The 27,797-nt window shown below is 39.6% G+C and overlaps 1 protein-coding gene across 6 annotated transcripts in view; it reads left to right on the forward strand.

Moving 5' to 3' along the window:
• Window positions 1-27,797, forward strand: part of cunh19orf47 (chromosome unknown C19orf47 homolog) — a 50,072-nt gene that overhangs the window by 19,707 nt on the left and 2,568 nt on the right. For 3 of the 6 annotated variants that reach the window (XM_087984007.1, XM_087984009.1, XM_043680763.2), the window contains 6 exons: window positions 4,971-5,058; window positions 9,156-9,270; window positions 16,347-16,428; window positions 19,070-19,198; window positions 20,581-20,727; window positions 21,055-21,125. In XM_087984007.1, the coding sequence (XP_087840133.1) occupies window positions 9,169-9,270; window positions 16,347-16,428; window positions 19,070-19,198; window positions 20,581-20,727; window positions 21,055-21,125 (531 nt within the window). In that variant the 5' untranslated portion in view covers window positions 4,971-5,058; window positions 9,156-9,168. The remainder of the gene's footprint in view (window positions 1-4,970; window positions 5,059-9,155; window positions 9,271-16,346; window positions 16,429-19,069; window positions 19,199-20,580; window positions 20,728-21,054; window positions 21,126-27,797) is intronic. The other 3 variants (XM_043680764.2, XM_043680766.2, XM_043680768.2) reach the window with 3 other exon arrangements.

A 27,797-nucleotide genomic window follows, 5' to 3' on the forward strand; every position in this document is an offset into this window, starting at 1 on the left:
AAAGGGTTCAGAGGAGATTTACTAGGATGTTGCCTGGTATGGAGGGAAAGTCTTACAAGGAAAGGTTGAGGGACTTGAGGCTGTTTTCGTTAGACCTCAGAAGGTTGAGAGGTGACTTAATTGAGACAGGTAAGATTATCAGAGATTTAGATTGGGTGGACAGTGAGAGCCTTATTCTGAGGATGGTGATGGCTAGCATGAGGGGGTATAGCTTCAAATTGAGGGGTGATAGTTATAGGACAGATGTCAGAGATAGTTTCTTTACTCGGAGAGTAGTCGGGGTGTGGAATACACTGCAACAGTTGTAGACTCGCCAACTTTACGGACATTTATGTGATCATTGGATAGACATATGGAAGAGAATAGAATAGTGTAGGGGATAGATGGGCTTCAGATTGGTTTCTCAGGGCAGCACAACATTGAGGGCTAAAGGGCCTGTACTACGCTGTTATGTTCTATGTTAAAACTTTATTTTTAAAAATTGAGCGAAGAAATGAATTGCATTTACCCATTGTAAACCTTTAAATGTTATGGATCAAAAAATAATAGTGCTTGTACTGCACAGTTGTAATTCGTATTGCTGTGGCATATGAGGCAGTGGGTTTCATTGCTGATAAGAGAGATGTGTTGCTGAAGCTTTTTTGTCTTGCACTCCTCACAGCAAATGTAACACTGACACGTTTCAAACAGTCACAGCAGTTTGTACTCCAGGAGCTGACCAATTGGCAGACTGACTTGATTGGCGAAAGCATTGCTGTGGAGAAAGTTACGAGGAAACTATTGGCTCCCAACTTGCCATCTAATTTTTTTAAAAAAGACCCAGGTCAATTTTACAAGGCATCATGAGCAGGTTAAATTTAAATTTCATGTCTGATTGTAACCAGCAGTCATAAAAGTTAATTCCTGTCTTCCCAGAACTAATTTAAAGTAAATATGTCTACTGATCTAACAACAGGCATTGGTTGATTATGGAGAGATTGTTAGTGTGTTGTCAACGTTTATCACACTGACACAATAAATGTGCACAATAGAAGCTTAACAATGTTTAGCATAAACATGCTCAGGACACTCTTGTGGCACAGTGGTTATGTGCCTACCTCTGGATCTGGAGGCCCGGGTTCAAAGCCCACCTACTCTAGAGGTATATAATAACATCTCTGAACAGATTGATTAGAAAAATAGGTTATACTTAAATGCAATTCCGCCAATCTAGATTTGTACACAGTAAATAACATGAAGGGAAGTTGATCTCGTTTAAACATAATATTTACAGCTTCAGTGACATCTTCTAGAGCACAAAGTGGAGGTAGCAGAAAGAGGGATCGACCTAGGTGCGGTTGGATGACACATTTCGTTGACAAGCTACAATGAAAGTATGTATAAATGCAAGACAGATAAGGATGACACATCATGACAGCAGGTCTCCTTGTACGAGCATCTAAAAATAGAGTCAGAGAACGTTTACAGTACAGAAATGGGTCATTTGTCTCAACCCGATTCAGTGCTGGTGTTTTCTTCATTATTAGTACCTTACCTTTGTGCTTTAAGCCAGTTCTGCTGCCTGCACATTGAGATACTGGTTTGAATTAATTCTGAGTTATGAGAATCTGTACATGCACTATTCCTGAAGATGCTTGTTCCTTATCTCTAAGTAAGGTGCACCAATTTCTTATGTATTATTACAATCCTTTATTTAGGTTAACAAGTACAGCTGTCTATTGTAGTGTCTGAGACTTCACTTTTTGCATGCTCATTCTAGACTGCTATCTTTGCTTATTAGTGTCAGGGTCATTTGATCATGAATCTCATTATACAACAGTGAACCTCCTTCCATCCCAACTTCTTCACCATACTCTCTTTACTTTACCCTGATGGGCGTGAATAGCTTGTCCTTAAATTCATATCGACTGAGAGAAAATGAGGATTACCTGACAATCTTCCTTCATACCTATCCATGCAACCCTCCCCTCTGACCTATCACCATCATCTACCTATCACCTTCCCAGCTACCTACCCCCCCACCCTCCCATTTATCTCCACATACATGCATGTTCCTGATGAAGGGCTTATGCCCGAAACACCGACTCTCCTGCTCCTCGGATGCTGCCTGACCAGCTTATCCAGCACCACACTTTTTGACTTAAATTTACATGATATTCCCCTCGATGCATCAATTTGGATTGTCATTCCACACTCTGACTGCATGGTGGAATCTATTTCTTCTGAAGTCCTTATTGGATTTATTAGTGATTATCTTATATTCATAACCGTCAGTTTTGGACTTTCCCTCAAGGGACAATGTCTTCTCTATGTCCGACTGACAGCAAAATTATTTCAAAACATTTATCAGGCTAACTCTTAATTTTCTCTTGGAATTGTCTCAAATGTTGTCTTTCCTCCTGCCCCAACTGGTCTATTATTGTGATATTAGTTTTGTGTAAATCTAAATTTTAAAATTCATCCATAGGTTGTTGAAATCATCAGCAAGGCTAGTCTTTATTGTCAATGCCTAATAGTCCTGGAGAATGTGGTTATGAGGCCTCAGCTTAAATTGCCACAGTCCAAGCAATGCAAATGCTCTCACCGTGCTGTTACCCAGATTTTTGACCCAGTAGTGCTTAAGGGCAGACAGTAAATGTCTTTGCCGAATGGTGTTGTGTCACAGAACTGATGGTGTTATCACACACCTGCTGCTGTTGTCCTTCTTAAAAATAGAGGTCATGGGCTTGGATAGGACTGTTAGAAGAGCCTTGGCAATTTGTTGCAGTCTATCTTGTAGATAGTACAGACTGAATGAAGGGAGGAGTGACTGTTCAAGCTGATAGATGGTTTAAGGATATTTTCAAATTCTACTGATTTTTAGTGATATATTAATGATGCTGAAAAAGGATCTATCTTGAATGTGAAAGCTGTATTTTTTTTAGTCTGCTTTTGCAGTTCTGTGTAGACTACTGTGTAGCACTATTTTGTCTCATCACTTGTCTTTGAGACCCGACTGTTCCTTTGACCTTCATCTACTAAATATCTGAGATTAAGCATAGATTACTTCACAGCAGAATTGCAACTGTTGTTAAAATTGAAAAACTGTCGTTTTGAAAGCATGCAGAAAAATGGATGTTTGCCCTGACATTAGATTGTTGTGTGTTGTATAAATGTTTTCTTGTATTATGACCTGCTGCAAAACGGTTTCCCTTTTAAACCTTTTGGTTCATTACTGCAATTACTTTATCACTGTTGTCTTGCAAAGGATTCTTGCTAGAGGTAGCTGCGTGTCCTGGCTTTGATTGACAATGATATTCCTTTTAAGGAATTGGCAAAGGTTTCACTCCTCACTGTCCTAACTTGTTTGGCAGGCGAGACCTGAAGCCAACTTTCTGGCAAACCTTTTGTTTGCAGGGATATGGACCAAGCACAGGCAGATGGGGCTAGTTTAGTTTGGGATTATAGTCAGCATGGACTGCTTGAACCAACAGTTTCCATGCAGTATGACTCTGTGGTCCAGGGTTAGTGCACTGCCACTGTACCATGAGCCCTTTTCTGCCTTTCAAGGTTCTAAATGCACAAACATTGGCAGTCAGCTTCATCACCCATATCTATAGCCATTTGAGGTTTGCAAGTACTGTACTATATCTCTGTGTCATCATTTGACTGAAACGGATTACTCATCCCTCCCCAGTGATGATGTACTGCTCATTTGCTTTGTGAATTGTCAGTATGTGGTGACTGGACACAGTCAGTGGTAAATCCATTGTCATTCTGAATCTCTCTTCAACCCTGCGTTAGCTAGGTCGAACTTCAAATGAATAAATAGTTTATCAGGTCCTACACTCCTTCCTTATTTTACACAGGTGACCCCCTCAGACCCCTAAAAATCACTGATTTAAACAACTTGCATTTATATAGTACTTTTAATGAAACCAAATATCTTGAGGTGCTTCATGGAAGTATTATCAGACAAATTTAGTGCTGAGCCATAATTTAGATTACTTAGTGTGGAAACAGGCCCTTCTGCCCAACTAGTCCACACCAACCCTCTGAAGAGTAACCCACCCAGACCCATTTCCCTCTGACTAATGCACCTAACACTATGGGCAATTTAGCATGACCAGTTCCCTTGACTGGCACATCTTTGGATTGTGGGAGGAAACCAGAGCACCCGGAAGAAACCCACGCAGGTAGGGGGGGAATGTGAAAACTCCTTGTACCTTAAGTTAAGATGCTATAATGTTAAATCTTAAAATTGGAAGCAATACAATGAAGGACCACTAGATTGGTTGCTGGGATGAGAGGTTAGTGCTATGAGAGGCTGAGTAAACAGGATCTGTACTCTCTGGGTTTAGAAGAATGAGATTATCTGATTGCAAATACAACATTCTGGGAGGTTGTTTCTACTAACTAGGGAATTTAAAACATAGGCACCATGTCACAATGAATGGATGATTGTTTGGAGCTAAGATGGGAAAATTCTTTACTCAAAGGATTATGAGCTTTGGAATCCTGTATCCTAGAGGATCATAGATGCTCAGTTTTGAATATGTTAAGCTGATAGACAGATCAATGGATATAGGGAGTTGGCAAATGGGTGAAGTTGAAACCCATCAGCCATGATCATATTGGAAGTTGGAGCAAACTCAAGGGAACAGATATGTGTTTTCTGCTCCTGTCTCTTGTGTTTCTATGTTGTATGTTTCTCGTCTTTGCCTGGAAGCAGTGTGCTGTAACAAAACAGTTCAGTGATCAAACCATCTGACATGGAAGGCGTGTCAATGAAATGTTTCAAATAATTCATTTCCTGAATAGTAAGAATATAATTTCATGATCATGATTTCTGCCCAAGCAATCTAAATAATTTTCTACCACATCAAGGTTTAATTTAACATTGCCAGTTAGAATGGTAGCTGCCCTGCTTTGTAAAGAGAAGTGGTATATGTTGACTGGCTTCTGAGACTCAATTTCTTTCTATTCTGCAGCTACGTCAGAGTGGATCCAGTTTTTCAAAGATGCTGGAATTCCACCTGGACCAGCCGTCAACTATGCTGTTAGCTTTGTGGACAACAGGTAGGTTTTCTAATCATTGTAAAATTAGCGGGAACGATGTTAAGGCTATCTTGGAAAATTTCTCCATTAACATTTAGATGTTCAAACTTAGTGGTTTTGATTTTTTTATGTCTTCCATCAAATTGTTCACATGCTGTTCAGATATTCAGTTGGGAAGTATTTGGGATGCTGGGTAAACTTTCTTCCTCTCTTTAGGAACCTTCCTTAATCCACTTGCCTGCTCATATGACCATGTTAATATATTAGGGGTGGTGGTATTCACTGTGGATGAATACACTGGGCACAGGTGGCAACTGAGCATGTGCATCTTCAATCCAACCATGACAGCCTTGTAAAAGAAAAACACTGCGCTGGGCCGTGTGAAGGGAGCCCCTCTTACAGCAAGATCAAAATGGGAGCAAGAGCATTTGTTTCAATGCAGAGGTGGAAAGGAAAAGCATATTGCAAATTATTACTCTATACTTTGTGAAGTTTGACGATGATTTTAAGTACATTTGTGAGAAAACAGGTTAAAGTCTGGTGCAGTCTATATGCAACATCTGAGGAGTACTGAGCATACAAATTTCTGGTGCTAAATATGTGGTAATGTACAGGCGCAGAGTATGATTGAAGCATTTAAAAGTTACGGATAATTGCTTTCACCTCATAAGCATCAGTTCCCATAATTGCCTTCTTCATAAAGCTAAATTTAGCTTGCACTTAAATGATGTGTTGCTGCTGGCAGATGATCTAATAGTATCCCTGCTGATAGCTTCTGCCAGTGATTCTTTGCTAACCAACTCCAAAGACAGCGCAGGTATTGTCAGAATTTTCCATATTCAAGCCCCACCAGGTTATTTCACTAATACATTCCAAAGACAGAAGTGAACAGATTTTTGTTTTGCTGAGGATTTAGGGTGGGAACCTCTATCATGTGTTATGTTGATAAATCTGTTTTTGACCTTTCTGCAGCACAAAACCTCATTGAGCTACTCTGCACTGTCACTTGTGTTCCCATTCAAGAGAATCAGGTTTGCATTGCTCAGTATAATTAGATACAGGAAAGCCAAGATTAGGTGCTGCAAATCTTGCTGTGAAATTCCACCGTTTCTTCATTGTGTCAAATAATGACACAATGAAAGCTGCTTGCATCATTGGTTCCCCTCCCCATCTTCATGACTCCCTCTTGTATACTATGATCCAGGGATCCAGTCAGTTTAGAATCTTACAGTTTGTAGCATGAGACTGTGACACATTAATTGCTAATTCATAATGGCAAGAAGGGTCTAAGTTCTATTTCCCATTATAGTGAACCTGATCTTGGGATGTAATTATTACGGTGGACTGAAGGCTATTCAATAAATAGCAATAATAGGAGCAGGAAATGTCCATTTAGCCTCTCGAGTCTGGTTGGGTGTCAATGAAATCATGGCTGAATTGCAGCTTAACTCCGTATTCCCTCTGCCCTTAATACCTTTGGTTAATAACAATCCAATCATCACAGCTTTAAAATTAGGAATAAACCTAACATTATTTGCTGATTGCAGAAGAGAGTTCCAAACTTCTGCCACCCTTTGTGTGTAGAAGTGTTTCCTAACTTCCCTTCTGAAATTTTAAGCCAATTTTTAAGTCCAACCAATCATCTTAGACTTGCCAAACAGCAGAAGCTTCTTTTCCCTCTTGAAAATTGGTAAATAGCACTTAACCTCCTAAATTTCATGTAGGAAACGGAGACTAGATGAAGGCATCAGAGCTTAAGAGTAAACAACTTGAAGTTTTTGGCTCGGGGTTTGTTAGTCTGTTGAATTCCTTTCCCATGTGGAGTCTAGAGTCATTAAATTCATTCAAGCTGAAGTGGGTAGATCTTTGATAGACAAGGGAGTTGAGGGTTGTTAGAGACAGACAGCAAAGTGGAGTTGAAACCACAACCAGTGCTGTTATGATCTGATTGAATTGCAGAACAAACCTGAAGAATCAAGTAGCCTACTTCTGTTCCTAAGTCCTAAGTTGTTATGTTACTATGAATACAGCTTTAGTTTGAGTAATCATGTCTCAGAGTCTTGACATCATTTATGCTGTGCTCTGTCCAAGATGATTATACCATATTTCCCTATCTCAGACAGCAACCAGCACTTCCTAAATAGGGTAGAGCATAGGTAGAAAATCTCCCTTTGTTCTCATCCAACAACGTTTCTCAAAAACAACTCCAAATATTTCTCACTATGCCAATGCAACATTTTTGATTTCTCACTCTAAGTTTTGCAATGACATGCTGCCATCTCAAGCATGGAAGGAGGCCATTTTGTTGTATCTATATGGGTTGTTTCCTTAAACAATTCAAAACCAATCTCACTGATCTCTCTAACACTGAATCTTCCATTGCTTCAAATAGTTTATGCAATTTCCCTTAAAATATGCAGTAATCTATCCCTCAGCTCTCCCCTACGAGAAAACATTCCTTGCAGCAACATCCACTATGCAAAATACTTTTCCTGTTCTCATCTCAGTCCCTTGTAGAATTTTAATGGTGCCTGAGAGTTAAGTAGCAGATGGCTTCATTGATTAAATTACTGGGGGTGTCTTATGATATAAAGAACTGTCTTGTTCAGTGATGAAGGCATTGAACTCATTAATTAGCAAAAACGTTGTACAAAAAAGGAATTTCTGTCTCTGACTAGGATATCTCAATCTATCTTTAAATGCACCAGATAGTTTTTAATTTGATCTGAAATAGTTTTAGTCTCCTGTGTTCATTGGAAAATGATATAAAAAGCTGCTTCAACTCATCAGACATCCCATATTTTGCAATCCAAGCATTTGATACCAGTGGAGACAAAAGCAGGGGTCTTTTGAAGGCTGCCTGCCCAAACCAGTAAAGCAGTTCTTCCACCTAAAGTCTCAAGCAGCTAGTCAAAAAGAGCTTGCTGAATTCACAACACATTTACAACATTTTTGCTCATTGAATTAATGGTAGTTCTTTTAAGGGTAATTGACCCATTATAGTTTTATAACTGTCCTTGAGCCTGTTCACTCTTCCCCAAACAACAGTGCTGATGTTCTATCTCAACTCTCTTATTGTTCATTGTTTTCTTTATTGTTCAAAAAATGCTATCGATCCCTATCTTCCACATCAACAGTCCTTTACAAAAATCCACCATCCTCTGACTGAGAAATTTATCCTCAAATCAGTCCTAAATGGTTGTCCCCTTGTCATGAGTCTATGTTTTAGCTTCTACAACAATTTGTGATGGATTTGGGATTATGTTTTGAAAGACCAATAAGCACTAGTGAACTGCATTGAGAATGTCCAACTGATCTCCACAAGGACCTTTACAGCCCACATGGAAACAAGGCTGTAATTTCAGCGGTCAAGCTGAACTTGAACATCCTCCCAAAGAAGAAAAGCCAGTGTTTAGCCCACTGTATCACCCAGCTCCTGACAGTACCACAGTGACATGCAAGGTATACTGCATCTGGAGTACTGAGTACAATAATGGTCATCGTATTTAAAGAAATATGTCAAGTCATTGGAGGCAGTTCAAGGAGGCTTTCCAAGACTAACACCTGGATTGATGGGGTTGCCTTATGAGGAAAGCTAAGCCTATATTTGTGCAGCTTAAAAAAAAAGTCAGAAGTCACACGACACCAAGTTATAGTCCAACAGGTTTATTTGAAATCACAAGCTTTCAAAGTGTTGCAGCTTCATCAGATGAAGTCACCAACCCAAAGAAACCCAAACATTTAAATAGAAAGCAGGAATTTTCAGCAGTGCTTCACCTGAGGCCCACCGAAGATGTTACCTAGTAGGGTGACAAAATGTCTAGAAATGAACCTTCAAGCTCAGCGAGCAAATTTACATCCAAAACAGATGATTTAAAATAGAGATGAAGCAAAATCCTTGCTCTCGTCAAGCCACAAATCTTTGGGACTCTCTCCCTGAAAAGGTAGTGCAAGCAGAGTCCTTTTATTGCACAGTAGACAGATAGATTTGTGCTAATCAGGGACGTGGATTTGTCGTTGCGGTCAGATCAGTCATGATTATTGGATGTGGACGAGAATGACCTACGATTTCTAATTGGTCTGTTTGTATTTCATGTAAAAAAAATTTGTTTGCACAGGATACAGAAGAATATGCTCATGGACCTCACCAAAGATATCATGAATGAACTGGGTATCTCTGTTGTTGGAGATATTATTGCTATTCTCAAACATGCCAAAGTGGTGTACAAACAGGTGAGGATTGACAATATATTACCTTAACTAAACAGCATATTTTTGTTTCCTGTTTCAGTAATTGTGATATAAACAGTTTAAAATGACTGTTTTAATATTTGACTTGAATCTCCAAATGTTTCCCTTTAACTAACAGTTTGAGATGTACTTAATCACGTTGCATGCCACCCCATTAAATATTTTTGACTATACCCTACAAATAGTCACAAATGATTAAAAAAAAAAGTTAGGGTATTAAATGAGTACATGTTTATGTTCCTATCAATAATTCAACCTGGAAAAGTTCATTTTTCAAATTCAGTTCTGCTGTTTGCCATTCACCTTGCAAGAGACAATAAAAAAGATAATTTTTGAACAGACAGACTTTGGCACAGCATTAATCTGTACAAAGCTTTGTGCTGAGTATATTTTCCAAATTACTTAGTTGGCAAGTTTCACTGCTGCTGTATCAGTCTGTGATTTGAGGAGATGGATGTGGTTCAGTGAATAAATGAATATACAGAAGAATCCTTTCAGTGTGACCGCTAGATAGTAAAATCAATGCATTAGACCATTGTTTATATGGCATTGTGTCTGTAATGCAAATGGAAACAGGACATTTTGTACAGAGATTTCCTGTCCCAGTGGATTAGTACATGGAGCATCCGGGTAGATGGGATATCTTGTTTAAATGTGAGGTACTGCAGCAAATGATGAAAAGAAACGGAATTAATGTTTCAGGTTTATTACTTTTTGTCAGAAGTGGGAAGAAGTAGAAATTTAATAAGTTTTAAGCAATTTAAAGGGAGAATGATGATAAAAGCACAAAATGTTAGTTTTGTGATAGGTTGGAAAACAGGAGAGATTAAATTACAAAGAGCTTGGTGATATAAAGCCAAGGGAAAGATAATGGAACATGCAAGAAAATGAAAGATGTCCAGAGGATACGTGAATAGCAGAATGGTGAACAGTTGCTATTTGTAAGCAAAAATCAGAGAAAGGTCAGAGTGAAACCAAAGCCTATTAACATAAAGAAAAAAGGGCAGAACTTCCAATTAATAGCGGTGAACTCATTGTTAGAAATTGAAGGTTAAAAAGTGCCTAATTGAAAGATAACTTTCTGTTCCTTCAGTTTGCATTAAGCTTCACTGAAATCTTGCAGGGGGCAAAGGGCTGAGAGGTCAGTGTACGAGCGAAACGAAGAATTAGAATAACATCCCACCAACAACTTGGGCCATGTTTGTGACCTGAATAGACATGTTCTGCAAAGCAATGTCACAGTCTGCATTTGGTCTTCCCAGTGTAGAACAGAGTATATTTTGAGCAGCAAATACATAGTAATTGCTCCTTCATCGGCAAGAAGTGTTTGAGACCTTGAACAATGATGAGAAAGAAGGTTAAGAAGGGTGATATTACATTTCATGAACATGGAAAGGTGGTGTGGGAAGAGGTTCGGGCTGATGGGGTGCTTGAAGAGTGAACTAGGATGTGCAGAGGTAACAGTCCCTTTGGAGTGCTGAAAGGGGAGAAATGTATTTGGTGGTGGCTTCACACTGTGGGTGATGGAAATGGTGAAGGATGAATTGAATATGGAGGCTGCTGAGGGCAAAGGAAGCCATATCACAATTACAGAAAGGAGAGGAAGAGATAAGAACAGAACTGTGCTAAATGAGCTAGATACTGCCAAGAGCCCTGTTAGTCTGATGGTGGGGGAATCCAACGTTGAGGAACAAATATTGGTGAGTTGGTTTAGATCTTTATATAAGATCTGTACAGTACCCAATTTGTTCTTTTTGGCATTGGTGAGGCCTCTTACGGAATACTGTGTCCAACTCTGGTCGCCCAGTTGTAGGAAGGACATTATCAAGCTGGAGAGGGTTCAGAAGAGATTTACCAGAATGCTGCCAGGTATGGAAGGTTTGAGTCATTAAGATAGGTTGGGACTTCTTTCACTGGAGTGTAGGAGGTTGAGAGGTAACCTGATAGACGTTTATAAAATAATGAGAGGTATAGGTAGAGCTAATGGTATTTGTCTTTTCCCTAGGACAAGGGATTTCAACACAAAGAGACACATTTTTAGGGAGAGAGGAGAGAGATTTAAAAGAGACATGAGGGGCAAATTTTTTAAACAGAGGGTGGTTCACGTGTGGAATGAACTTCCTGAGGCAGTGCTGGATGCAGGCACAATTACAACATTTGAAAAACAGTTGGATGGATACATGAATAGGAAAGGTTTGAAGGGATATGGGCCAGGAGCGGGCAGGTGAGACTAGTTTAGTTTGGGATTATGTTCAACATGGACCGGTTGGACCGAAGGGTCTGTTTCTGTGCAGTATGACTTAATACTCTGTGACTCTGAGGCCGTGGGTATAAAGGGTGAAAAAGTTTCTTGGAGCATTTAACAAGTGCACTCAACCTAAAAGCATTTAATTAAAACCGTGTATTCTTAGATCATGACAAGATACAACAATTATCAACATTGGTAAGAAATACAGGATGAAAGAACAGGTTCTTTTAAAAGGGCAAAATTCGTACAAGACCAAATTTTCACAGGCACCCGGGTTTATCCAAGACTGGAACCATTATATCCTATGGTAGGAAAAGGGATCAAGTACACGAGAAGGGCCATTTCAGGTTTTTTTAAATTTCTGTTCCCTGTACGTTGGTGGACAGATACTTGAAACTGAAAGCCATAAACCAAAATTGATACTGAAGAAAAATAACCCCTTTTACAAAGCATATTCCATCATCCATTAGTCTGATTGGTACTTGTTAAATAAGCATTTAACTTAATTCTACTTCAACTTTTTTTGTAGTGTAAATATAATGCAGTAGATACCATTCATCCTCCAGTGGCATATGTTTGCACAGTATACTGACCAAACAATAACTTTGTGATTTGTGTACACGGACACCTAAATCTTTCAATAACTCATGTTTGCTAGTCTCTCAACTTTTTGATAATTATTTTGCTTTTCATTCCTCAGATCAAACTGGATGACCTCCCAGTTCCCCACAAATTGATGTAAACAGGCTTAGGATTCAAAGATTAGGGAGTAATTTACTAGTTTGTATTGAGAATTGGTTAACACACAGAAAGCAGCAAGTAGAAATAAATGGGTCATTTTCAGGTGAGACAGTGCAATTGGCAGAATGTTGTGAGGATGAGTGCTTGGATGTCAGCTGTTTACAATCTCTATTAACGAGAGAACTGAGTGTAATATGTACAAGTTGGCTGATAATATCAAGCTAGAGAGGAAAGTAAACTGTGAGGAGGAAGCAAAGACAATGATATGTTTTGTGATTGGGCAGAAGATGGGAGATGGAGTATAATGTGGAGGGATGTCTGATTACCCATTTTGGTAGGATGAAAGAGATTAAAATTGAGAGTCTAGTAAATGTTGATATACAATGAGGTTGTATTAACAAATCACTGTTAACATGTGGGTAGAGTTAACAATGAAGAAAACAATTGGTATGTATTACAAGGAATTTGACTTACTATACGGTGAGTGAAAAAGTCTTGCTGCAATTCTACAGGGTTTTGTGTGTCCACAGCAGTAAGTATTGTGTAGGGTTTTGATCTCTGTACTTAATGAGTATATACTTGTCCTAAAGTGAGAGCAATAGCAGTTTATTAGATTGATCAGAGGGTTATTTTGTGAGGAAAGAGTGAGTAAAATGGGCTTTTATACCCTGGAGTTTAAAACAAGCAATCCCAACCCTAATTCTTCTGTTTATGTTCTTTATGTGAGCCAAACTCTTGTCATTTGTATTCCTCAGCCCCATTTTTTATATATGATCAAATTTATCTTAAGACTTTATTCCCCCCTGTAGAATAGTATAGCACAGAAGGAGGCCATTCAACCCATTGTGTCTCTTCCAGTTCTTCAGTAGATCTTTCTAAATAGTCCAACTCGCCCTGCTGTTTGCCCACAATACTGGAAATGTTTCTTTGTCAATTGTATATAAAATACTCATATGAAATCCCATACCCCCACCCGCACTCCCTTAACTGTGTATTTCCCATGGCTAATCCACCTAGCCTTCACATCTCTGGATACTGCAGGGCAATTTAGCTTGGCCAATCCACCTAACCTGCACATCTTTGGGAGGAAAATCATGCAGACGCGGGGAGAATGTGCAAACTCTGCACAGGCAGTCACGCAAGGCTGGAATTGATCCTGTGTCCTTGACACTGTGAGGCGGTAGTGATAACCACTGAACTACTGTGCTGCACCCATCTTGAACACATTTAATCCACAACCCTTTGAGCGACAGAATTCCAAAGATTCGCTACTCTATATGGCAAATTTGCTCTTGTTGTTCTGAGTGTACCTCTCCACGTAGCCACTGTCCCCCATCCAATTTCACAAATACATTTTTCATGTGTTTATCACTGTGTCACACATTCCATGTCAATATAAACCTGAAGGGAAACTAGAAAGTAAAATCTCCTGAAAGCAGGCAGGTTGGTGAATTAACAGTAAAAGAAAATTGTTGAGGTTGTAGAGGGTTATTTAATCACAGTAGGAAAATTTAAGTCTGGCGTCAAGAGGTTTTTCCACAAAGAGAGATCAAGACTTGGAATACGTTCCTGCTGTGACTGTGGAGACAAAAATCTTGGAATAATTTCAGAAATACTCAATAGGACTGTGGATTATTTCCGGATGGAGAATCAGTTGTGTGGCCCAAGTGGGATCCTTCTTTAGTAGTCATCTTGTGCAATGAGGTGAAACTCCTGAGACTGGCCACTTTAAGTAGACTACATGTCAATTATACACTCATTTTAAATGTCTCTGGGTCAGATAGTGGGCGGCACGGTGGCACAGTAGTTAGCACTGCTGCCTCACAGCACCAGAGACCCGGGTTCAATTCCCGCCGAAGGCAATGGTCTGTGTGGAGTTTGCACATTCTCCCCGTGTCTGGGTTTCCTCTGGGTGCTCCGGTTTCCTCCCACAGTCCAAACATGTGCAGGTTAGGTGAATTGGCCATGCTAAATTGCCCGTAGTGTTAGGTGAAGGGATAAATGTAGGGGACTGGGTTTGGGTGGGTTGCGCTTCGGTGGGCTGGTGTGGACTTGTTTCCACACTGTAAGTAATCTAATCTAGTAATCTAATCTAAAAGATGAGAACCTGACACTGCATTTAGAGTGTTGCTGTAACTCCTGCATTTAGAGGAGTAGTTACAGCAATTTGTACTTGGAGTTATTCAGTGCTAATATGGACCATACAGCTTCCTTAATGAACATACATTGAATTCTTATAAAATATTTACAGTGCTATGAAATGTTGGCAGAAGTCCAGAAGGCCCAAATAGATTTGGAAATTTTTGATGCGGAGCCAAGGTCCCTAGAACAGGACGCCATCAAGGTTGAAGAGGCTTGCAAGCGAGAAACCAAAATAACTTGCGTAGTAATGTATTCAACAGCAAAAAGCATTCCTCTTTCTTTTAATGACCAACTGACATAGGTAACTACACAAAGAAAGAAGCACAGACTTTGAGTGCATTTCAAAATTAACACTTTCATAGTATAGTTTGCCATCCTGCACCCTGAAAACCAGCACTGAATTTCTTGGCACTTGTGATGAAGGTTATAAGGAGCTGGAGCTCACTGTACAGTTTTGGTCTCCTTATCTAAGGAATAAAGTACTTGTCTTAGGGTGCAATGAAGATCTTGATTCATTTCTGCAATGAGATTTTTGCAATATAAGGAAAGATTGATCAGAATGCTCTGAAAGTCTTGAAGAATGGCAGGTACCCTCATCAAAACACAAACATCTAGGGAGCTGAACTGTGTGGTGGCTGAATTTGAATTCAATACGTATCTGGAATTAAGAGTCTAATGACCATGAATCCATTGTCGATTGTTGGAAAAACCCATCTAATTCACTAATGTCCTTTAGGGAAGGAAACTGCTATCCTTACCCAGTCTGACCTACATATCACTTCAGACCCACAGCAATGGGGTTGATACTTAACTGCCCCCTGGGGCAGCTAAACGTTGGCAATAAATGCTGCCTGTCCAGCAATACCGTCTTCCTATGAATGAATAAAGAAAGAAAAATAAATTGGCTATTTAGGACTTAAATTAGGTGAGGTCTCTTTCAGTCAAAGTAATATGAACCTTAGGAATTTTCTACTTCAAATGCTGTGGATGCAAAGTCAGTAATTACGTTCAAATTGAAACTGATCAATTTTGAGATCACAAAGGACTTGGTATATGGAAATCGAGCAGGAAATCTATACAACAGTTTAGACATGGTCTTATTGAAAGGTGACACATAATGGAGAGGACAAAAGGCCTATTCCTACTCCTATTGTTTTTACTTGAAGTTATTAAAGTGATTCTTCCAAAGCTTGGTAAATTGATGACCAGACATACAGATTGCTACAGACAGTTTGATGCAGGTTAGGCAACATACATTAAGAGAGTAGGACTGGTGAAAGATCATCAACCTGATAGATTAGCTCTGTTTCCAAAGATTTAAGGTGATTGGCAAGAAAACTAAAAGCAACTTGCTGGAACATTGTTTTATGTTTTGGTTGCTAGGATTTCGATAACACTACCTTTGGATTCATGAACGCAGATGCAAAAGTAGTAGCTTTCAAAATGGATAATTACTTGAAATAAAATTGTGGGGAAGGAGCCAGGTTGTGGACTAACTGGATAGATCTGTGCAGGAGCTGGCTTGATGAGCCGCTTGGTGGCCTCCTGTACTACACTGTTGTATCATTCGATGTTCCTCAGCTCTCAACCTCACAGAATACTAAAGCAAGCGACTCTTTGGGTATTATTTTTTGTATTATGCAAACTTCATTGATTGCACTTTGCTTTATAAAATTTGCTTTAAAATTATAATCTGATGAGTATCCTGAGCTTAATAATGTATTTTAGAAGTGCCGTATGTATTTGTCTTCCTTTCATTTCCCTCCCTGAAGTTTTCCTGAAGTCCTATCGAGAACCTTACCACAGTTCTTGATGATCTTATTTGCCCTCCTCTCTCTCTCCAATCCTGGTATTTTATGATGACCAGTTAAAAATCTCATCATGTGCAGCAGTGTACACTTCCTTAAACTGGGTCTTCTATTTCTAGGAACTTGCTAAGTTGGCCACAGAGTCTATAAGCACTAGTCATGGAAATGTGCAAATTGATTTAAAAAGAACAGCCAACTCCCGTAAGTAAACCTAATTTGTGGATTGTTTTGTTTTGTAAACAGTGGGTAAAATTTAAAATTGTAATTTTATTTAGTTGTGTGCTCTTAGAGAAGTAGTTTATTGCAGCCTATTTAAGTTTTTTTCAACCAGTTACTATATTAATGTGTTAGCTTTAAACTGAGATGATTCCTGTGTCATGTATACCACACCACAGTTTTACTGCGAGACAGTCTGTAGCTACCAAGAGCATTGCCTGGCGTCAGGACAGGAAAGAGCTCTGCTGTGAATTTCATCACAGAATCACACTCTCCCCTCGTAAATTTGGAAGAGCTTTGAAAATGAACTGGAATAATGCTCCGTTGTGGAGTCCATCTCATGCAAGTTCCACTTTCTGAAGTGGGTCAAAAGAAAACATCATACTCTTGCATTGCAAGTCTGTTAGTTATTTTTAGACTGCAGTCACTGTTGTGTAACATTAAGATAAATGATCTTTAGTAGTACAACGGGTAGACCATTTCCTGTATTTTTTTTTTAAAAAGGCTTTGTTTAACTGTTCATATTCTATTCTGTGCACATTGTAATTTCAAACTCTTGGAATACACGAACTTGTGAATAATAATTTTGTTAGATGTTGATGCTTAATAATAGAGTTGTAAGAGTTATAAATGGGTTTTGCTGAGAATAAAACTTGAATGAAGTTTGAGAGGGCTCCTTTAGGTTATAATGTTCTCTCCATCTCTGAAACTAAAGAATAGCCCCAATATTTATTTTAATCTTTCTGTAGAAATGATTATTTTATTGCCAGTATTGTATAAGATTCCTCACTTTGTGCTTCTCATGCTCGGGTCACTGTCTCACAATGTCTGTTCACTCCATTGACATGGTCAGTGAGGAGAAAGTGAGGTCTGCAGATGCTGGAGACCAGAGCCGAAAATGTGTCGCTGGAAAAGCGCAGCAGGCCAGGCAGCATCCAGGGAACAGGAGAATCGACGTTTCGGGCATAAGCCCTTCTTCAGGAATGAGGAAAGTTTGTCCAGCAGGCTAAGATAAAAGGTAGGGAGGAGGGAATTGGGTGAGGGGCGTCGGAAATGTGATAGGTGGAAAGAGGTCAAGATGAGGGTGATTGGTCAGACTGGGGTGGGGGCGGAGAGATCGGGAAGAAGATTGCAGGTTAGGAAGGCGGTGCTGAATTCGATGGATTTGACTGAGACAGGGTGGGGGGGGGGGGAAATGAGGAAACTGGTGAAATCCGAGTTCATCCCTTGTGGTTGGAGGGTTCCTAGGCGGAAGATGAGGCGTTCTTCCTCCAACCGTCGTTTTGTTGTGGTCTGACGATGGAGGAGTCCAAAGACCTGCATATCCATGGTGGAGTGGGAGGGGGAATTGAAATGTTGAGCCACCGGGTGGTTGGGTTGGTTGGTTCGAGTGTCCCAGAGGTGTTCTCTGAAACGCGGACACCCGAAGCAACCAACCCAACCACCCGGTGGCTCAACATTTCAATTCCCCCTCCCACTCCACCAAGGATATGCAGGTCTTTGGACTCCTCCATCGTCAGACCACAACAAAACGACGGTTGGAGGAAGAACGCCTCATCTTCCGCCTAGGAACCCTCCAACCACAAGGGATGAACTCGGATTTCACCAGTTTCCTCATTTCCCCACCCCCACCCTGTCTCAGTCAAATCCATCGAATTCAGCACCGCCTTCCTAACCTGCAATCTTCTTCCCGACCTCTCCGCCCCCACCCCAGTCTGACCTATCACCCTCACCTTGACCTCTTTCCACCGATCACATTTCCGACGCCCCTCCCCCAAGTCCCTCCTCCCTATCTTTTATCTTAGCCTGCTGGACAAACTTTCCTCATTCCTGAAGAAGGGCTTATGCCCGAAACGTCGATTCTCCTGTTCCATGGTCAGTGAGGAGTTTACCTCCATATTTAGTCTTCACCTTATTGAGTTGCTGTAACGCCTCGCAACTGAGTGTGAAATGTGCATCTGCAACCAGTAGCTCAGGTTATTGCAGCTTGTGTGGCTATGAGAAGCTGCTGTGGTTTACTGTGTAACCACATTACTTGGCCCAGCTCTGTTCCCAGTTAGCCTGAGACCCTAATGTTGCAGTTTACTATGGAGCCAATTTGGGTCATGCAAGGATGATTGTGTTACACACAAAGAGGAAAATTTGCCTTGAGCATCTCTCTCAAACTGTAATAATGATATTTCAATACAAACATCCAACAAAGTCTTGTGAGCCAATTAGTTTGTAGACTGGCTGGGGGCTCCTTCAAATATAGTATGCTCCACATACTACTAATTTTCCATTTAAACCTAACCACCAGCTATTGAAACCTCAGAGGTGGGGCAAGGGCCAATGGTGCTTGTTAGTCTCTGGTGAATCTTAATCCAACACTGCTGCAGGAAGAATGCCTGTGAACAGACCATGCATCAATGAAAAACAGAAGTTCTTTGTTCTTTACGACATTTTTGGAGTGATTTTAAAGTAGGATGTTTGGTTCCTTCCATTAAATTAAATTTAGTTTATATGAAACAAGCTACATGGGCATTGACTCCCTATCAAAGGTTGTTTCTACTCCTGTAACTAAATTAATTGTATATGGGTGTGTGCTATACGCATGTGTCCTCTCTTATTTTCTTCCCTGATTCAGCTGCCTCTAGAATGATTGCTAACAGTTTGAGCAGAGAGTCCCCACCTTCTACCCCTGTCCGGAGACCTGAAACAAGCACTTCCAAGATATCCGTCACTGTGGCCAACAAACTCGCCACAAAGAAAGCAGGTATGAAAGGGAAATGAGACCTTTTGAAAATTGGTCACCATTTTCCTGTTACCTTAAAGCATGAAGCTTTTGAGGTCGTGCACCCAAAGTAATGCATGCTTAGAGTTTGTTTATTTGCATTTCTTTCAACAACTCCCAAGACTTCAGATTCTTTCTGCATTCCCTGATGAATACACGTTATAAAATTTGATGAGCTAAGGCAGAAAATAAATCCTACCGTAATGGATGATCATCCTCACCATTGTCTTCCTTTACTTTCTAAGGGTATGCAGAGGTGAGAGGATTTGGGTCCAAGCTGTTGTTCTATGGGTTCAGGCAGCTCTGTAGTACCTCAGCTTATCTGAACCCAAAACAATGATTGTCAATGGCTTATTTGAGTGAGAGAGGGGACCATTCACAGCTAAACCCAATTCTACCTTCATCTGTACCCAGATGCAACTGCTTCCCAACAAGTGTCATGGGGTAGCAAAAAGGTTTGGGAACTTTGGCAACTCCTTTTCTGCTCCAGACTAGAATACTGAGGAATAACCATGATATCCCAGCTACCATCCCTGGTCCTGTCAGCTTTCTGAAGGTCACTGATCAGGCCAACTGATTGGTGAGTTTATCTTTAGGAGTCTCTAGAAAGAAATTGTTAATTGCAAGGGAAGGATATGATAACAATGTACAGTCCTCTCTTCCCCATCCCACAGTTCGTTCAGTGTGTAATTGACAGGTACAAGTGTGAGATTGGATTTAGATTCCCAGTTTATTATGCCATCTGCTGTATTTTCAGGCTGCATGTTTGCTTGGCCTTAAAGTGAAACTTTGTAAAACGTAACTTTGGCAAATTGATGGAGTAATAGTTCCTTAATGTAGGCAGAATCCAGTGAAACATAGGCAAGAAGTCTCCAATTTGACTTGCAGGAAAATTCTAAATATTGCTTTCTAATCTCCCGCTGAAGAATTTTGCCCAGTGGAATATTTTTTCTCTCTCTACACTGCTTGGGAACAATGGAATGGGCCACGCTGTCAGCTTGTGTATTGTGCATGTGGTTGGAGAGGTCACTGACTCAAACAGGGGTATTGTGTCATGACAAAAAAGCAATGGTGACCATCACATTTATTGACATTGCCTTTGAGTTACCAGTTACAGTTTATTGCTAATTTAGATTTGCCTTTGCTCTGAAAAATGCAAATTATTCAATTTTATTTCGGCAAAGTAAATACAAATGACAATTAGTGTTAAAAATTGAATGATTAGATCATTTGAATTCTTGCATCAACTTCGAATTAACAATAAACTGTAGTAGAGTTTGAGAGGCAGGGAGCCTTAAAAGTTTCTAAGATGTTGTTTAAGGCTTCTGTATACCTTAAAATGACCATGAATGTTCATTGTTCAGTTCTCTCTAGACCAGCTGATCCAGGTCCCGAAACCTCTGCAAAGCGACGTCGTGTGACTGCAGAAATGGAAGGTAAATACATAATCAATATGCCAAAAGGAACAACTGCAAAAACTAAGAAAATCCTGGAACAGCAAGCCTCGAAAGGTAAAGTGATCACACAGTGCTTACTGTTCAGTGACTGCTGCATGCTAAGACAGCAAGTATTCCTTATGTTGTAATGCAGACTGAGCCTGTCAATATCTTAAACTACTAAACAGGGCTGCCAATTTTTGTTCCAACCCTAATATTACTGATTTTTATACTCTGGAGACTTGCAGCTGTTATTTTAGGCACTAGAAAGGTTCAAATTCTCAAGATACTAATTCTTCTAATTGAAACAAAATCCTAACCTTCAGGATTTCCCTGTCCTATGTTTAGAGGTGACTGATCTGATGCCAGTATTGTAAATGTTTGCTCTTGTTCTAACTCCAGGTTTGCCAAGATTGTCTGTTTTTGATAGACTTGGTGCAGAGGCAAAAGCAGACACCACAACTGGGAACAAGGTGAGGCCTGAATGAGATGTAGCTTATTCTTTGTAAAAAGCAGATTGCTTGTTTCTTTGGTGAGCGAGTCAGATAGCATATTGAAACCTCGACATCAAGTTCAAATCGCACCACTGCTAGTTGAAAATTTGCATTGCTAGCACCAGCAGAAAAATGACCTTACTGGTTCATTAAACACCTTTGAGAAAGTAAACCAATCCTTCTGTTCCGTCTCATCCACGTATGATTGAGCTTCCATGCTGTGTACTTGATTTCTAAAACAGTGATGGTGAGCATGAAAACTACTATTGATGTAAAGCTCATGTGCTTGGAGAAAGGATATCTGCCATCCTTATCTAGTCTGGCCTACATGTGACTCCAGAACCACAGCAATGTGGGGTTGACTCTTAACTGCCCTTTGAAAAGATCTAACAAGTTACACAGTTCAGGGGCAATTAGGGATAGACAACAAATACAGGCGTTGCCAGTGACACCTGCACCTCATAACAGAATAAAGAGAAAAGGAGGACAACTATCTACTATCGAGACATTTATAAGCAGAGGAACTGGCAAATACCAACCAGCATGTGAGCCTGTTCTGTCATTTAATGCGATCGTAACTGATCTGGAGCAATCTACCGTGTGTCCATACTTTTTTTTTTAAACATTTTTTTAATATCAAAAATCTATCTATCTCCAGTTTGAAATGCTATTTAAAGTGATCTTGTCAGTGTCATGTCTTGATATGGTCATGGTGGCATAGTGGTTATTCTGCTGGACTAGTAATCGTGAGAAATTAGTTCAAGTCCTATGATAATATGATTAACTCAAAACTGCCCTTTGAAATGGCCTAATATTGTATTCAAGAATATGGTTTACCAATTCTCAAGGGATTAGGGATGGTGAATCAAACATAACTTCCTCGCTTTTGTGATGTAAGGAGTCATCAACAGCGTCATCAAGCAAACCATGCCCAAAAATAGCCTGCTCATCAATGATTAATTTGGGTTTGGTCAGGACCACTGAGACCAAGAATTGGACCCTTGATAAGGTAGTAAGTGCCCCAAAATTTAGGTGTAATTCATGTGTTATATTTAAACAATATTAAAAATCTAAAACAAAATCATGATGGTAAATTAGATGTATTTTCAAAACCAAGATTTCACATTCATATTATGAGTGTTTATCAAATCTAAACTTCGTAAATTAATGAAGGTTTAACTGAAGGAATAAACAGCTGAATCTCTTGATGTTTTCCAAAGTTGAGGAAATCCAAATAGAACAGAATTCTATTTTAAATGAATACATTTGTGTGTATGATTTCCGATAATTTAAATCCCAGCTGCCTTTATTCACTTCATACTGAACCCTACTCGCCCACCAACGCATTCTTAATGAGCTGTAATGCCTTTGTTTTTAAAATGATTACTTTTGCAGTTTAATCCTTTCATGGCTTCATTTCTCCCTACCTCTAACATCTTTCTCCCTCCCTGAACGCTTTAACTCTCACATACCTCCCTGTTTTGCCACTTTATAAAACATTAATTTGACTCATCTCGAATGCTATTTTCAATTCTGGGCACCAAACTTTAGGAAGATGCGAAAGCATTAGAAAGGGTGCAGTAGATTTGGGACTAGAAATCTCTATAGAAACGTGGAATGATATTTGGGAAAATGCTAGAAGAATTACTATCTGTAACAGAACCCAGGCTATCCAGCTGAAGATACTTCATAGGGCCCATATAGCACCAGTTCGACTGGCAAAGTTTAAGGCAGGAGCATCTCCAATGTGTCCCAAATGCAAAATAGAGGTGGGCACTCTTGTACATTGCCTATGGACCTGTCATAAGATCCGTAGATATTGGACTAAAGTAGCAAGTACGCTGACAGAAATTTTAGGAACGGAAATTAAAGTGGACCCTGTATCTGTCCTTTGGGCTTTTCGAACTTTCCCTCCCTGGACATGTACGGGAAGAGACTATTTACTATTCTTTCTTTCTGTGCAAGGAAAAATATTTTGGTGAACTGGGTGGCTGAGAGCCCCCCTGGACATTCAAATTGGCACAGAATAATTATGGAATGTATTCCCCTTGACTTCCTTACAAATATGGTGCACCGAAAGACCGAATTATTTTATAAAATATGGCAGCCCTTCTTGAATTACATAAATACAAATATTTCGGTTATCCTAACAAGGGCTTTTATTTAATTGAGATTACAAACCTGGCTTGTCCGGGGCCCCTTAGGAGAGGAATCCCACACGAATACGGGTTTTATTGCATCTGATGTTAATACATTCCGAGCATGTAAGAGACTTAAATATACACTCTGGTTAGTTGTAGGTTAGATTAGTAGATAGTTGAGTTTTGTTTTTTTTTCTTTTTCGGTATTTTTTTTTCTTTTCTCTTGTTAAATTTTGGCTATTGTATATTTGATTTAATTGTATATCAATGTTTATATTTGAGAGTTTTGTTTATTTTTGTAAACTTGTAAAAATGTTAAATTTCTAATAAAAATATCTATTAAAAAAAAAGGGTGCAGTAAAGCTTCACAAGAATGAGGCTTCCGTTGCAGGAATATATCAGATAAGCTGGGACTATTCTGCTTCGAAAAGAGAAGGTTGAGAGGCTATTTGTTAGAGGTGTTCAGAATCACCGAGGTCTAGACAGAGTAGAGGAGAGAGAAACTGATAGAAGGGTGGAGAACCAGAGGACACTGATTTAAACAATTGGCAAAAATAGTGCCAGAGACAGCGTGAGAATTTTTTTTACAAAGCAGGTGATTAGTATTTGAAATGTACTTCCTGAGTGTGCGTTGGTGTTAGATTACTGTACTCATGTCTCTGCTTCTGGGCACATAAGTCACAGGAGGCAATTATCTAATAGTATTATTGTTGGACTGTTAATCCAGAGACTCAGGTAATCTTTTGGGGTCCTAGGTTTGTGTCCTACCATGGCAGATGTTTGAATTTGAATTCAATAAGTATCTGGATTAAGTGTCTCATGATGACCATGAATTAATTGTTGATTGTTGGGAAAAACCCATCCTGTTCACTACTATCCGTTAGGGAAGGAGACTGCCATCCTTAACTGGTCTGGCCTACATATGATTCCAGACCCACAGCAATGTGGTTGACCCCTAACTACCCTTGGGGTAATTGGCGATGGGCAATAAATGCTGACCTCGTCAGCGAAGGCCCCCCCTCCTATGAATGATTTTTTAAAAGCCTTGCAAATTCTCTCACTGGTGCCCCAACCTTCCTCTCCTCTGTTGTGAGCCTCTTTGAAATACACTGATTGTGGCCAAGCCTTTGGTAACCTCTATCCCCAGTTGACTCAGCATCCATTTTCTCCTTCTGATGCTTTTGACATACCTGGGGATGTTTTTCTAAAGAGAGAATGGCTTGCATACAGCAACTTCAGGACACTCCAGAATTTACATCAAAAGTTGCACCAGAATTTATTTTGAGAGTGTAGTGACTGTTGTAAAATGGGAATCATGGTCGCTAATTTGTGCACAGCAAGCTCCCACAACAGCAATATGTCAATGACCAGATAATCACTTTCTTGTGGTGTTGATTGATGCTACTTCAATCTATGTATAAATCGAAACAGAATGCTGGAAACTCTCAGCTGGTGGATCAGCATCTGTTCAGAGTGAAACTGAACTAACATTTCAGGGCAAAGACTTTTCATCAGAACTGGCAGAAGTTGTAAATTTGATCATTTATATACACTTAAAAGGACTGTGGAGGTGAGATGGGAAAAAATAATAACGGTCTGGGGTAGCATGAAGCAAAAGTGTGATTAAATTATTAAAGGAGTAATGGTGAAAGGCAAGCTATGTGGAGTGTTGTTAAAGACTAAAGACAGTTTTCCAGTGGATTTGTCAGTCATTAAACAACAAAGTTACAGACAGAATGTGCTCATAGATAGAGTTTGTTCTTGTGTCCAGACTTTGGGAGAAAGGAGCTGAAACTTTATTGCTGGAACAGCACAGCAGGTCAGGCAGCATCTAGGGAACAGAAGATTCGACGTTTCGGGCACATGCCCTTCTTCAGGAATAAAGTTTCAGCTTTGATCTCCAGCGTCTGCAGACCTCACTTTCTCCTTTGGGAGAAAGGAGTCGAGAAGCTTCCCTTCAAGGTAGGAATGTTAAAGAGTGATTTGAGGGGTAACCACCTTCTCTCTTGGTACTGTAATGTGGAAGTGCTGGTGTTGGACTGGGATGGACAAAGATAAAAATCACACATAACCAGGTTATAGTCCAACAGGTCTATTTGGAAGTATAACCTGGTGGTGTGTGATTTTTAACTTCATGGTACTGTGACCACAGTTTTAACAAAACACACTGTGTGGCATTTCCAGGAGGAAGGAGACCCATAAGTTATGGGAGAAACCAAAGTAACCAAATTAGTGTAACAAAGTTTCACCAGACTGATGCTTGGGGTAGCACAATGTGTCATTGAGGAGAGATCAGTTTGACTGTGTCTGTATTAACTGGAGTTTAGAAGAATGAATGGGATCACTTAAAATTTAGGTAGGGCTGGATAGACTGGATGTAGGGGTGATGCTCCCCTTGCTGGGGAGTCTAGAACAAGGGGTGGTAGATCATTTAGGGCTTATAGGAGAACTTTCTTCACTCTGAGAGTGGTGACTGTGGTGAATTCGCAATCACATTAGATAGTGGAGACCAAGTCACTGAATAAATTTAAGAGAAATATATATAGATTTCTAGACAGTAAAGGGAAATGGAAAGAGCAGGATTATTTCATTCAGATAGAGGATTACATGCCGAATGGTGGGAACTGGCTCGATGGACTGAGTGGCCTACTCTGGTTTATATTCTCTGTTTTGAAGTGAGTTTCTTATGAGCAAAGCAAGGACTTCTGAGTGCAAGTGTGTAACAGACATGAAAGAGTAGGAGGATAGAATTTATTTCACAGCTGGAGTACTGTAACTGCAAAGCCTGGGCTAATTAATTATAGTTACTAAGTCGTAAATCACATCAGAATTCAAATTGGTTAACAGTACAAAAGCATTCTTCATTGTTTTTTTCTGGTTGCTTCACACTGGGCGATAATGTTTCTTTTCTTCCAACCGAAATACAAAATAATTTCTCAGTCATCAGCTGCATTAATTTTATGGGTAGTTGACTGAAGAATCAGTTAGGTTAAAGCATACTGGTGTTGGATCGTGGTGGAGCATTCATTGGACTGTTTTAGATGGAATAGAATAACCTTTATTGTCACACATACGCAGTGAGTACAGTGAAAAGTTTATGTCGCCAATTACAGCATCAACTTGGATACAAAAGTACCTAGGCACAGCTTCTTCAGTTACCAACATTTTAGACGCTACAGAAATAAAATGTCCAGCAATACAGAAATAAAGTTCAGAACAGCAGACCATGCTGGCACCTAGCTTCCACTCCACACCAGGTGCTGAGATCCTTTTGTTTCTCACTGATTACACCAAGTCGGATGGTATATATGAGATGAAGAAAAATTACTTCAATCAAAGGGTTGTGAAGTTTTGGAATTGTCTGCCCCTGAAGACTGTGGCTACTCCCATTGTTGAATATATTTAACCCCGGGATCAATAGGTTTTTGGTTTCTCAGAGTATCAAGGAATATGGAAAGTGAGTGGGAAATTGGAGTTGAAGCTCAAGATCAGCCATGAACCGATTAAATGGTGGAGTAAACTTGACAGGCCATGTGGTCTACTCCTACGCCTGTTCGTATATTTTGTGTTTTTGTATAAATGAAATGTTACTGTTTGGTGTATCTGCAAATGGGAACAGATAATACTGGAAATGCACAGCTAATCAATCATTTTCCACAAGTGAAAGACACAACAGCTTTAAGTGAAACCCTTTGTCTGAAATAGTAAGAATTCTTCTAAGGGTCAAACCTGAAACATCAGCTCCCTGTTTCCCTTTTTGGGCTGACCAACCAGTATTTTGAATTTGTTGGATAAACAGGACTACAACTGATTGATACGACTGGTCCGATTATTCAAGGCAGCTACTGGGTGACTTTAAAATTAATTGAGAAGTATGTTTGCATTGCATTTTATGTTTTAGGGACCTCACTCATGAAATGTGGCTTTTGGCTGGTCAGGTTTTTGTCTTTGAAGGTATTTGTGCAAATTTTGGGAGTAGTTTTTATTTTGTTATTCACCAGAAGCTATATGTCTTCAGTTTCTGGGTGAATGTTCTCTTTATTAATGCACTGTCTGCTTTATGCAATCTCTCCTGTACTTATAAGTGTGTAATATATACATTATTTTAAATAAACTGTGCTCTGTAACAAAAGCAAAATGATAGAGAAATTATTCACATTCCATGTTCTGCTAATGTTGTCAGGTTTGCCCCTTTAAATTACCAGTTTATAATGAGATTGGGACAACCCTTCAAATGTCTGCCGACCTATCCAGTACACTATGGCATTTCATCATAAATTCAAAGCAATGTGCATCTGACAAGGAATAAAGCAGAATATAACACAGGTTAGGATGATGGGGCTGGAATGGTGGACACTAGTGTATGTGCGCAGTGTGCCTCTATATATCAGTTACTGATTGACCTCTCAATCCATTAAGCACAAACCATTATTAAAAATGATCCAATAAAAAATGGTTTAATAACTTTTTTTAACTAACAAGATTCCCACAAACCATTTTCTTTGAAATT

Source organism: Chiloscyllium plagiosum, unplaced genomic scaffold (assembly GCF_037043375.1).
Source record: "Chiloscyllium plagiosum isolate Xiang-an unplaced genomic scaffold, Cpla_swu_hap1 HiC_scaffold_47, whole genome shotgun sequence".
Classification (NCBI taxonomy): domain Eukaryota; kingdom Metazoa; phylum Chordata; class Chondrichthyes; order Orectolobiformes; family Hemiscylliidae; genus Chiloscyllium; species Chiloscyllium plagiosum.